At 39.6% G+C, this 12714-nt stretch overlaps 1 protein-coding gene across 1 annotated transcript; it reads left to right on the top strand.

Moving 5' to 3' along the window:
• Positions 1 to 8611: 8611 nt before the first annotated feature.
• RPS3A (40S ribosomal protein S3-1) lies at positions 8612 to 9821 on the top strand. Its single transcript, XM_012939221.3, has 5 exons — positions 8612 to 8830; positions 8887 to 8982; positions 9018 to 9521; positions 9554 to 9663; positions 9697 to 9821. The coding sequence occupies exons 2-5, from the start codon at positions 8921 to 8923 to the stop codon at positions 9798 to 9800; spliced, it is 780 nt and encodes a 259-aa protein (XP_012794675.2). The 5' UTR covers positions 8612 to 8830; positions 8887 to 8920; the 3' UTR covers positions 9801 to 9821.
• Positions 9822 to 12714: the final 2893 nt, after the last annotated feature.

Genomic DNA, 12714 nt, shown 5'->3' with positions numbered 1-12714 from the left:
TAACATTCAGATGGACCACGCCTGCATGGCTGAGCCATGCCATCCGACCAACTCCAGACCATTCAATTCATTTTTCGCGCCTTCTCCATCGTTAGGTGTTTCTCCGCGTTAGATATTGATTATCTACTTTCCGAGTAATCTCGTATTCAGCTTTGAGAATTGTGTGGTTATGGTCCAGTGCCACTACAGACTCATAAAGCAGTGGGTCAAAGCACAGTTTATGACTTGTAGTTTCCTGAATTCTCTTAGAGACAGTTTTGTTCAGTTTTCCTTTTTCTAGGTGGACGAGTAGACCGTTTATTCCGGTTATTTGTTGTACCTTACTTACTGTTGGAGAATTTCAATTTAGCGAAGTAGCGAAAACTGCTGATTGTTGCTACTTCTAGCACCTGATATGAGCATTTGCGTATGCAACTGATATACAGAATTGGCCTATGTCCTGGCCCTTGTTAGTTTCACAGTTGTTTTAACTGAGTGTACTTTTAGCGTCATCATCAGAATAAATAAGAATGGAAATAATTTTTATATTACATTGTTCATCTCTGGATCCAAGTTACATTGTCACTTATCTGTTCCGAACATACTTCATGAAAGTGATATTTTCCTTAAAGAATGAAGAAATCATTTCCTGGAAAAATGTTGGTGAGGTTGAAGTATGTACTATTGACAGTTTGAGTGGATAAATCGTCAGTGTGATTAATTTTTTATGTTGTAACATTGTAACAATAGCAAGCGTGTCTTGAAAACCAACAATCAGTTGCTTACTCAACAATCCGACTTGCAACCCGCCTGATTTATTCGATTTCGCTTACCGCGGGCCTTTGAGGGTATCAGGTTCAGTGAAGCTTAGTTTCCAAGTTAATGAGTTAGGACTATTACTTGCAAGTGATAGTTTCCGTAAGTATAGCTGATTCCGAATTTTTCAGTTGGTGACTCAGCAAACTTACTGTGGGAACTTCAGAAGAAAAAATAATTATGGATGTTATGTCTTAGTAGAATGGGCGACCAAAATCATTATTAAACTTCACAGATACTTGTCAATGAGAAAGTCCCAAACATCCTATCTCTTCTACTTTCGACTAACATTTTTCACGTATTTCTTTGTAATAGATAATCATTCTCTAGGGTGACATCGTTCATTTCCGGTCGCGTTGCTTTTCCTAATGATTCTGAGCGTATTCGATATGATTCACGAGTTAGGGCTTGATGGTTTGCGTGTCCACGAGAAAGAAGCATGTCGAAGCTGGATGACTGAGGTCACAGGATCGGCTTGTTCTCTAGTAAGCACATTCAACTACTGTATTTTTTATCTGCTCACTGTAATCCAGAAAATTAATCCACCATGCAAATTTCTGTGTGTGTATGATTGAGCACATGTTAATTTTTAATCTATTCTCCCTTTGGTTGTAATACACAGACAATCAATAATTTATCCATACTTGATTAACACTCATAAATATATATGGATTTTTAACACTCACTCGTACACGCACACACTTGGTTTCCCTATGTGCTTGCTTCCTGTACGCTTGCGGAATTTACCTACTTACTTACTTACGCCCGTTACTCCTCGTGAAGGAGCATAGGCCGCTCACCAGCATTCTCCATCCAACCCTGTCCTGAGCAATCCTTTCCAGCTCTTTCCAGTTGTTATTCACCTTTTTCATGTCTGCTTCTATTTCCCGAAATAATGTGTTCTCTGGCCTTCCTCATTTCCGCACCTTTTCAGGATTCCAAGTTAGGGCTTGCCTGGCGATGTAGTTTGATGATTTGCGTAATGTATGTCCTATCCATTTCCATCGTCTTTTCCTAATTTCCTCTTCAGCTGGAAGCTGGTTTGTTCTCTCCCACAGAAGGCTGTTGCTGATGTTGAGTATCCTGCGTAGACAGCTATTTATAAATACTTGTACCTTCTTGATGGTGGTGGTTGTAGTTCTCCAAGTTTCAGCTCCATACAGTAGAACTGCCTTGACGTTGGTATTGAAGATTCTCCCTTTGATATTGGTTGACAGTTGTTTTAAGTTCCATATGTTCTTCAATTGTAGGAATGCGACCCTTGCTTTGCCAATCCTTGCATTTACGTCTGCATCTGAACCTCTTTGTTCACCGATGATGCTTCCTAGGTATGTGAAGGATTCTACATTTTCCAGAGTTTCGCCATCAAGAGTGATTGGATTGCTGTTTTCCGCTTTGAATTTGAGGACCTTGGTTTTCCCCTTGTGTATGTTGAGGCCTACTGATGCAGAGACTGCTGCTACACTGGCTGACTTTATCTGTATTTGTTCGTGTGTATGCGATAAGAGGGCTAGGTCATCTGCGAAGTCCAAATCGTCTAATTGATTCTGAGCTGTCCATTGTATTCCGTGTTTTACGTCAGATGTCGAGGTCTTCATAATCCAGTAGAGCACCAGAAGAAAGAGGAAGGGAGATAGTAGATAGCCTTGTCTGACTCCACTCCTTACTTGGAATGCATCTGTCAGCTGTCCTCCATGCACTACTTTGCACTGTAGTCCGTCGTATGAGTTCCGGATAATGTTGACAATCTCCTCAGGAACTTCGTATTGTCGAGGAGGTTTCCATAACATTCTCCTGTCCACACCGTCAAATGCCTTTTCATAATCAACGAAGTTGATGTATAGTGACGAGTTCCACTCAACTGGCTGTTCGACGATAATCCGTAGTGTTGCAATTTGATCTGTGCACGACTGATCCTTAAGGAATCCAGCTTGTTGTTCTCGAAGTTGGACGTCTACTGCATCTTTCATCCGGTTCAGCAACACTCTGTTGAAGACTTTCCCTGGTATTGACAGTAGTGTAATGCCTCTGTAGTTTTCACATTTGCTCAGATCTCCTTTCTTTGGAATCTTGACGAGGTGTCCTTCTTTCCAGTCCATCGGCACTTGTTCCTCCTCCCAAATCTTTCTGAATAGAAGATAAAGCATGCTTGTGATTGCTTCGATGTCTGATTTCAGTGCTTCAGCTGGTATGTTGTCGGGTCCTGCTGCTTTCTCGCTCTTGATTTGTCTGACGGCCATTCTAATTTCTTCCGTCGTTGGTGGGTTGACATCTATAGGAAGATCTATGTGTGCTGCTTCGATGTCCGGTGGATTCATTGGAGCCGGCCTATTCAGGAGTTCCTCTGAGTATTCCACCCACCTGTTCCGCTGTTGTTGAATTTCAGTGATTGGCTTGCCTTCTTTGTCTTTGACCGGCCTCTCTGGTTTACTGTATTTCCCTGATAGTTTCTTCGTTGTATCGTTAAGTTGTTTCATATTTCCTTCTCTAGCAGCCTTTTCTGCCGTCGTTGCTAATTCTTCCACGTATTTCTTCCTGTCTGCTCTAATGCTCTTCTTCACTTGCTTGTTTGCTTCTATGTATTCAGCTTGTGCTTGGACTTTCTCTGCTCGTGTTCGGCTGTTGTTTATTGCTGCCTTCTTGTTCTTCCTTTCTTTGATCTTGTCCAGTGTTTCTATAGAGATCCATTCCTTATGATGGTGTTTCTTTAGGCCCAGAACCTCTTGACACGTTGAAGTTAATGCTTCCTTGATGCCTTTCCAGTTGTCCTCCATAGTAGTTTCTTCTTCCTTCAGTAGATCCTGTAAGGCTTGGAACCTGTTGTTGAGAGCCATCTTGAATTCATTGAGTTTGTCAGTATCTCGAAGGAAGGCTGTACTGAACCTTTGTAATACTGTTTGTCCAGTTGTCCAGTTTTTCCTTAGCTTCAGTTTTAAATTTTCCACAACTAGGTGGTGGTCTGGAGCTATATCAGCTCCTCTCCTGGTTCTCACATCTTCCATTGTCCTTCGGAACTTTTTATTGATGCAGATATGAACTATCTGGTTCTCTGTAGTGTGGTCCGGCGAGATCCATGTAGCTTTGTGTATACGTTTGTGTGGAAATATTGTACCTCCTATTGTAGTGAACAAGCACACGGGTGGGGACAATCGAATGTATTTAGCACGAAAATTACAGATTATTTCAATAAAATCTGAATACCATATAGTAAATCGTCAATTTGCAAAATATTAATGCATCATATCAAACTGGACTGTTTCTGTTGCAAATATCAATCCATCGTCTCCCATTCCATTGCTCATGCGTTTTCTAACAAATTGCATTGTGTTCTCGCGCTTCTTTACTTGATCTTCCCCTCATCTTCTGCTGCCAGACATTACGTTCCTGACTCGCGTCATACACTACTTACATCAATATAAGTAGGACACCCCACACTATGACCAATTTGTTGAATGAACACAGATTTGCAAATCTTTCCCCATTTTTGTTCCTCTCTCCCGGTCCATGTCGTCGCACGATGTCTTTATATCCGGTGTTGTCTATTCCGACTTTGGCATTCAGATCTCCCATCAGAATGGTGAGGTCCTTTGTTGGGCACTTCTCTACGATTGATTGCAGCCGCTCGTAGAATTGATCTTTAATGTCGTCGTTGCTATCATTGGTGGGTGCATAACATTAGATAATATTGATTGTCATCCCCTCCTTCTTTATTTTGAATGGTGCTTTGATGATTCGGGATGCGTGAGATTCCCATCCTACAAGTGCATTTCGTGCTACTTTTGACAGCATTAGAGCAATTCCCTGAGTGTGTGGAGCATCTTCCTCTTCGCGGCCGGAGTATAGCAGCATCTCTCCCATATTTAGCCTTTGTTGTCCAGCTTGGATCCAATGGGTTTCTCTGATTCCCAGTACTGCCAAATTGTATCTCCTCATTTCCGTTGCTATTTGACGGCTGCAATTAAACGCAACTCAATTTCGTAAATGTGCCCTTCAGCTAAGCAACCAACCAGAATGGGGGAGGAATTATTACATCCGCAATCTTTGTAAGCAATGGCGGTCGGTTTTCTTCGTCCTATGCTTCTTTCAGCTATTTCTTTTGTGTAGCTATGTAATTTAATGTTTCAGTGTGCTAAAATACCGCAGTTAGTGTAATGTTCTATATGTTGGTGTGAAATTTACTTTGAATCAGCATTGTTTTTTGGGTTTTTGTTGCTTCTACTCAAGTCAATGTATTTCTTCGGCCAAGCTGTCTAGTCTTTTGTTTTAAGATGGTAATCGGTTTTTTACTGACTTGTTTTCTAGCTATCCAAAGACGAAGTCCGTTTTTTTAGCTAAAATAATTGTTGCTGCTGCCTGTGACTAACTGTCCGCATGTTCGTTCCTAACTGTCCTTTATGATGTTATCGCCAAAATGAAAGGAAACAATCTGCGGTTTTCAATTTTCTTCAGTATTATGGACAACACTATCCCGCCAACGAGTCAAACTAATACTGATTGCCTAGCAGTAGTTGATATCAGTGTTGTTTTCGAAAGGACACAGACTTCCGACAACCATAGACGAAGTCACAGATACTACCAATCTATTGCAGTGCGTTTGTTATAAAAAATATGTCATATAGCAGTAATAGAGGGGTTGTACTCGTTACGTAGTGCGTTAAAGCAAGCTTAACATTGAGAAGCCGAAAATCTGCTATCAGTGTGTAGTGTGTGTTTGCTGTTTTGGCCATAAAAGGAAGCCGAAGGGTCGTGATCAGGAAGTAAAATGTAATTAACTGCTATTAAGCTCACTTTTTTATAGATCATATCTCACCACTCGCAAATCTGTGTTTTTTTACGTTATGACGTCAACCGGTACCTAATATGTTCACCTTTACGATGAAAAGTACCTGCGAATTTTCACCTTCATATTCGAATTATTTTTGGACAACTGTCTCCCAGTTTGAGTGCTTCGTACACCTAGATTCCTAAATTATCCATAGTTCCAGTATAACTTTCTCACGCAGTAAGTTCAAAATAGACACTAGTCTTTCTAATTAAGCCCGTTAAGCTAATATCCGTATTCTCTATTTCAGTTAATCGATGAAAATATGTACCACGTGCATCTGCTGTATACTGCCATTTTACTCCAATTCTAACTGTTATATCTTACTTCTGAAAAATAAAATGGCTATATGCAGCAAATACAGACTTATTTGTTTTGATGGAGGTAGGGGGGTTCATGGGATTTTTAGCAGGACTGTAGTAATATTCTCACTAAAGAGCTAAGTGGGTGCGTAGACCAATGTAAGGTACCATACAGGGTGCCTTTGAGTTACTCGTGTTCCATTAGTGAGGGTAGGGGCATTGCTTGCCTATCACATGGCATTTGATTAGGGAGCTATGAGATTAGACGCAGGTACGGTTAGGATGCATAACGCGTGTCCATCAGCCGCCGTGACAACTTGTGGTGGTTAGAATAAGTTATGAGAGGACCCGGGTCTGTAGGTTTCCCAAGAAAATGACGAAGATATTTAGTAAATCACTTAGATTTACTACATATAAGCTAGGTGCTGAGAGGCTCGTATATCACAAGTTTCTTGCAACGAATAAGTAGATAAAACAAAGCAGCATTAGATTTAAACATTTATTCAGGAACTTTCATTAAAAATCGAATATCAAACAAAGGTTTAGACCAAGTTCCCGTTTAAAAGTTGCATTGGTAATGTTAAGCTGCAGTCTTTGTTGTTTTTTCCAAACGAAAGGGTAGAAGAAGTAACTCAAAAAATACTGGAAGTGGTTGTGAGACTAGAACGGACGTCCAGCATCCCTTTTACAATCTGCTGTTAGTTGGGTCTCCCGTAAACAGTCTCTAGGATCTGTGAAGCCTCACTCCTGTTGCATTCTAAATGCGAAAATAGTAATCAATTTAGTCAGGAATGTGGAATAGATAAATAACCAAATTACATTTTTTTAGCAAAGAATTTATGCAGTTGTGATTTACCTTGAGTTCATGAATATTATATCAGGTCAGCTACTATTACTTGTGCAAAGCATAACATGGGCTTAGTACCGTATCGCAATGCTTTTATTATTTTGCTCCCATTTAGGTATTCCCATGCATCTGCGTCTAGTTTAACAGGAAGAAATACAAGCCGAGTTAGTGTCTGATAAACTAAAAGTCCCAGTTGTCAAAAAGATTCTTAACATTTGTCCACAGCCAGCTGCATTTAATTGAGACACAGAACACTCATCTTCTAAGACTGTATACTGCTGTTTTGCAGGCAACTAAAAGCTCAGACACTTAGCTATCTTGCTACCGATGTTATTGCTGTGGAAATTGTTTAATGACAATGATCATGAAATATGGTCAGTGATAGATGTACAGTCTAGAAATAAACACCAAACATACTTCAAGCTATCAAATAATGTATGACAGCAACAGTACCAAAGGCATTTTTTCTCATTTTTAATCAGACTGATTTGAATCAGTATACTCTTTAGGAACAGGCAGCTCTACTTACTAAACTAAGCAAGTGTCACAATTATTGTTTCATTTTCACAGACATGTTGCTCAAAGTAGTTAAATGGACATAAGCCGATAAAACCAAAACATGAAATATAGGCCAGTCGAACTTACCTTACAGAAGATAAAGGATATATATTGCCTTCAGGCTGAAGACAACAGTCAGTTGTTCATAAAAACATAGTTTACAGTACAACAAACCTTCCTTCAGTAACATTATGCACTGACGGTCTATCTGGAAACAATCAACTATGAGAGTAAACTCACTATGACTTGGAATATCACATCAGCGTGCATGAATGTACAGTGTAACGCGGTCAGACGTGGCGAATAAAAATTAAAAACAGAGCAAAATTAACAACATAGCCTAGTTATTTAATTAAAAATACATTACGAAGTGACAAAATCTGTGGTTGCTTGAACGCACAGATGACCCTGTGCGATACATTAAGTTTACATGGTTGCGTTGCGGATAAATTCACCCCTATTTGACTGATCTTCCCGGTCTCCCACATTGTCCGGACGTTCCATGTACCTATAAAAATTGTTGCTTTGGTTGTTAGAAGGGGAATCGGCCTCGTGGCTTTCGAAGGAACTCGGCTTTCACCATGAAGCGTCATAATTCTTCTAAATGAAGACCTTCTAACTCCCAGGGCAGAGTTAAAATGGTCTGAATTATTTTTTCTGGTAAGCGTTTTTTTAGCTATTTAGTTTTTTACGAAGTGGGGTCGCTAACCCTATGCCCAACCTTCCTCCTTTGCCCGGGCCTGAGACTGGCAGTAACTCTAGAAGTGCTACAGGTGGAGTTCTTGCGGATTTTACCAATCTTTAATAATAAACTATCTTTATAACCGGTGTTCAGGCTTCTGAATAAATCTCGAGTAAATCCATAATTGTATTGGGGGATTTAGCATGCATTTGATACTAGTTAGCGGGATGCTAATTATTGGAGTCGGTTATATGGAAAACAATCCTCTACATTTCGGCACAGAGACAACAGCATAGTTCGGACACGAAAATTTCCACTGAAAATCACTTTAGTCATAGATTTAGGTGAAATAATGTCTTAGTCTTTGTGTACATATCAGTTGTTACCTTTTGAATCAGGTAACATCAAAAAGAGTATTTATCCTGTAGGTGAGTTCTTTGCTTGTTGATACTAGTTAAAAACTGCTTGTGGGTATTAGTGAAAACAATAGGATGGGAAAACAGGGCTAAAAGCTAGTTCGGACGGGTTCTAAATGTAGAAACACTCTTCATTTCGAAAATACCCAGATATGTCAGGAATATTGCGGCCATTTTGAAACACGCTAGCGCAGTTATAGAAGAAATAAAATTGAGTATTACCTTTTTGTTTCACGAAGTAATAGGGCACTCACAGTTATATGAAAATTAACGCTGGGAGTGGAAACTATATACTTCTCAATTTTCTATCATTATGTTCAGAATTTCTACCAGCTTTTAATTGAAGATTGAAGGCTTTTGACCTTGTTGAAATTAGCACCGAGGCGCATCAGTTGTATCTGTGCACAGGTAGGTCTCGTGGTTGGCATGTATTGATGCTTTATCTGACCCCTTCGGATTTCGAGTTAAATTTATAACGGTTTACCCCCAGGTATTATAATGGCAGTCGGCGGTCAGAAAAAAGTTACAAAAGGAGGAAAGAAGGGCGGGAAGAAGAAAACGTACGATATTAAATTATTAAGCTTTATCTATATAGGTCCGACCCATTCACCAAAAAGGAGTGGTATGACATTAAGGCTCCAGCTATGTTTTCCAAGAGAACTTGTGCACGAACACTGGTGACACGAACTCAAGGCACACGTATAGCCAGTGAAGCACTCAAAGGTCGTGTAGTTACACTTAGTCTCGGAGATCTCAGCGAGAAGAATGAAGAATTCTTCCGCAAATTTAAACTTCAGGTTGAAGATGTCCAGGGACGTCACTGCCTAACCAATTTTCATGGACTGGAACTTACTCGAGACAAGTTGTGTTCAGTTGTTGTCAAGTGGCGTTCAACCATCGAAGCGCATGTTGATGTAAAGACAACAGACGGATACTTACTCCGTTTCTTCATAATCACGTTCACTCCAAGTGTTCCTCGGTCCGAAAGACTCCATTCTTACGCACAGAGCACACGTATTAAACGAATACGTGCGCGTCTTGTCGACATTATTCAACAGGAAGTTTCTACCTGCGACTTGAAAGAGGTCGTCAATAAGCTGTAAGTCTGAGATTTCCAGCTAAGTTTTTCAGTATTCCAGACTCCATTGCACAGGATGCTCGAAAGGCTGCATCGTGGATTTATCCACTTAGTGAAACATTTATTCGCAAGGTTAAGGTGCTAAAAAAACCGAAAGCTGATCGTAAGTCCAACTGTGTTTTCGTTCATTTTTTAGTTGCCCGGTTGATGGAACTTCATGGCGAGTCAAAGTCAGCCGCTCCTGGGGAAACTGTTTCTCGCCCAGATCACTATGAACCTCCAAAAGTTGATTCAGTGTAATTCAATATAAAATTCACCTGGATATTATTGTCTTTCCCAATTATTAGCAACTGGATGTATGTTGGTGTGATAATTCCAATGATAACTCGTCCTATTTACTGTTCCTACTTGATTGGGTTATATACCGTGCTTTTGATTCCCATGTTAGCACCCACACGTAGTAATTGTAACATCGTTGATTTAGTAATCGATTGCCGGTTGGTTCCGCAATTACGCAGTAGCTGCTCTCTGTTTTGTGGGAAACGTGTTTTTCAAGAACACCATATTAAGTATTAATAAACTTCCATGTAGGTAAGATGAGGTTCAGGGGTCAGTCACGCTACAGTTCTTGAAATCTTGGCAATCTCACTTTCCCACTCAGTTCTCTTGGTCACAATTCTTGGTAGTTTCGTACTTTTTTTAGACATTACTTAAGTCACTAAGCTTCACTAAATGCTATGCTTGGCAACCAATACGAAATGTCCGGCTTGTGATAAGCAAGTATGATACTAGATAAGTAACAGAATAAACGGTTTGGTCCTTAAAATTCCAGCTTCACACATTGTCTAAACTGCTATGTAGTTGCTTTAGAATCTTGAGGATAATCACCTTTCTTTTCTCTACACGCATTCAAATGTTGAGATTTCTAATTAACCTGATTGTGCTTCATATTCTCAGATTTGTGCTAACTGCATAGTGGATTGTGTTGGGAGTAGATGTAGTTTCTACTTCGACTTGTATACTTGAAGTTACAACATGATGTAGATTTGGGTTATTGGTTAACGGTTATGCTTCCCAGCAGTAGCTTCGCATTAGCTGGGACTCCTTCAAATGACCTTCCATTGAGTTAGAAATGAGAAATTGCTGCATTTGCAGGTTTCTCTCATGGTAAATTATTAAGAAGAATAAGTGTTCGTCTCTGGTCATTTTTGTGTAAATAATATGGGGCATGTTTTAACGTGTCTGGCAACTTTAAGTTAGTGTATTCTGTATCTCATTCTTTGGGCGTTCCACGAGCTAATCACGTCAAAGCGTAGTTTTCGCTTGTTGGCATTGTTTAACCGAACCCCAAACTGGACGCAGGCCCAAGCCACTACATTGGTTTAGTTGCAATAGCGTTGATAGTCTTCGCTTCCGAGAACAACGTGATGAAAATCTCCTATTTGATGGGATCGATGACTGAGAAACCGCCAAATTATTAAAATGAATACTAGAGTATTAGAAGTAGTCATAGTATCAAATATAGTAAAATATATTAAGCCTAGGTAATTTTATTGGAAAGTATTCGCGGAATTAAACATGTAGGATAAGTTTAAAATCCATCATCTTAAAAAACAGCAAAGTTGTGGCTTTGGGCTGGCCCTGGGACAGGTCATCATACAAATACCCGCTATTTCTGGGAGTAATGTTTTGCAGCCATAGATTTAGATAACTACTACTTAGGGTACCGTCCATTTGGTTTCTAGAAAGACGTCACCTGTCTCACAGGTAGCTTGAGTATAGGAAAACAAAACGAGCTTCGTGAATTCAAGTCATTAACTGATGGGAGCCGTATTTCACGTATCACTAAATTGGCAGTTGAACTACTCAGCATATGCTTTGTATAGATAGTTTTGGTGTGGTTATACTGGATTATTTGTCTTTTTCATTTGGACTCGGTGTTTTTTCATGTCACGAACGAAAAATCCGCATAAAACAAAGCTTACGGAGTTCACAGCCCTCACACACATCAAATTAGATCTGTGTGGCGCATATCTATTCGGTCCATCCTTGTACCAAAATTAGGTGTTAAAATAAATGAATAAGTTCATTTACGTCACGTTTCTTTGAGAAAGCTGGGAATTGTTAATGGGAATTTTCGTTGATAATTCGAATTAGTACTGATTGCTATTTTTTTAATTGACTGACAACAAGACTTGACTTTTCGCTCCCGGGTTTTAACGGTTTCTTTTCATCTTAAGGTCTGATAGTTGAGATGCGGATTTACTCCGGTTAAATAAAGGCCATAGCAACTTAAGATTCTACAGGATCTTTTAGCAAGCGCAGACCTTTACTACATATTTGGTTCATATAGTTATATCTAAATAAACTGTGAGGTGGTTTACGACTTCGCATTGTTGATACTAAACAACCCCAGTGTATTCACGTCCTATGAAAGTATGAGATAGATAATCAAGATGTATTTGGATTTTGCTAAGCTTCATTATCTGTCGGCCGGTTAGATATATGAATGTTTATTGAGTGTTAAGAACTTTGCACAGTGGTTACTTCACGGATATGAAACATAGTTATCAAAGGTTTTAAAATGTTTTCAGCTTCAAACTGAAGAACCTTTGCTGCGGGATATTGGCACGTAAATGTAGATCGTCGAGTATGGTGGGGAAGAGTTTGCCTGTGCTATGGATGTTCACTGTGGTCTTGGGTATGTGTGGATATATGGGTAGACCAACGTGCTATCGCGACTGAGATGATAGTAGAGTCTAAGGTCCCAAGAGGTGCTGAGGTCGAAGTGTGACTATGATTTATGAAGATAAATCAACTGTAGCAACTCAAATGCCTTTGTTCCTTCCCCTCATTTAAATGTTGAGGATCCTATCACCGTATTTTTATTTATTGCCTCCTTTTCTTGTTCTCGTTTTCATCATTGTTCATCAACGTCATGATTTACCAGTGCTACTTTTTCTCGTCAAATCATAGGGGGCCCTGTTGATGAACTAATCTATCGAATAATACTTGTCTTATTTCAAGAAAGCTCATGACGGTTGCGGAATAGGCCATATTCCATCTGTAGTTTGGGAAAACGTTTCTTAGCACTGGAAGTATATAGAGGATATGTTATTCGTGAATTACCCTCAATACCCTAGCACATCGAAGTTTTTTTAGGAATAGGAGTAAATTACTCGATTAATTGTTGAAACGCTATCAGTTTTTGTAA

The sequence above is a fragment of the Schistosoma haematobium genome, chromosome 3 (genome assembly GCF_000699445.3).
Source record: "Schistosoma haematobium chromosome 3, whole genome shotgun sequence".
NCBI lineage: Eukaryota > Metazoa > Platyhelminthes > Trematoda > Strigeidida > Schistosomatidae > Schistosoma > Schistosoma haematobium.
This window is presented reverse-complemented; position numbering and strand designations above follow the sequence as displayed.

Bases quoted from the DNA above. Each gene is read 5' to 3' on its own strand.
- RPS3A (XM_012939221.3), top strand. From the start codon at position 8,921: ATGGCAGTCGGCGGTCAGAAAAAAGTTACAAAAGGAGGAAAGAAGGGC. The intron at 8,983-9,017 runs GTACGATATTAA...TTATCTATATAG, and splicing joins AAGGGCGGGAAGAAGAAAAC to GTCCGACCCATTCACCAAAA. The intron at 9,664-9,696 runs GTAAGTCCAACT...TTCATTTTTTAG, and splicing joins AAAAAAACCGAAAGCTGATC to TTGCCCGGTTGATGGAACTT.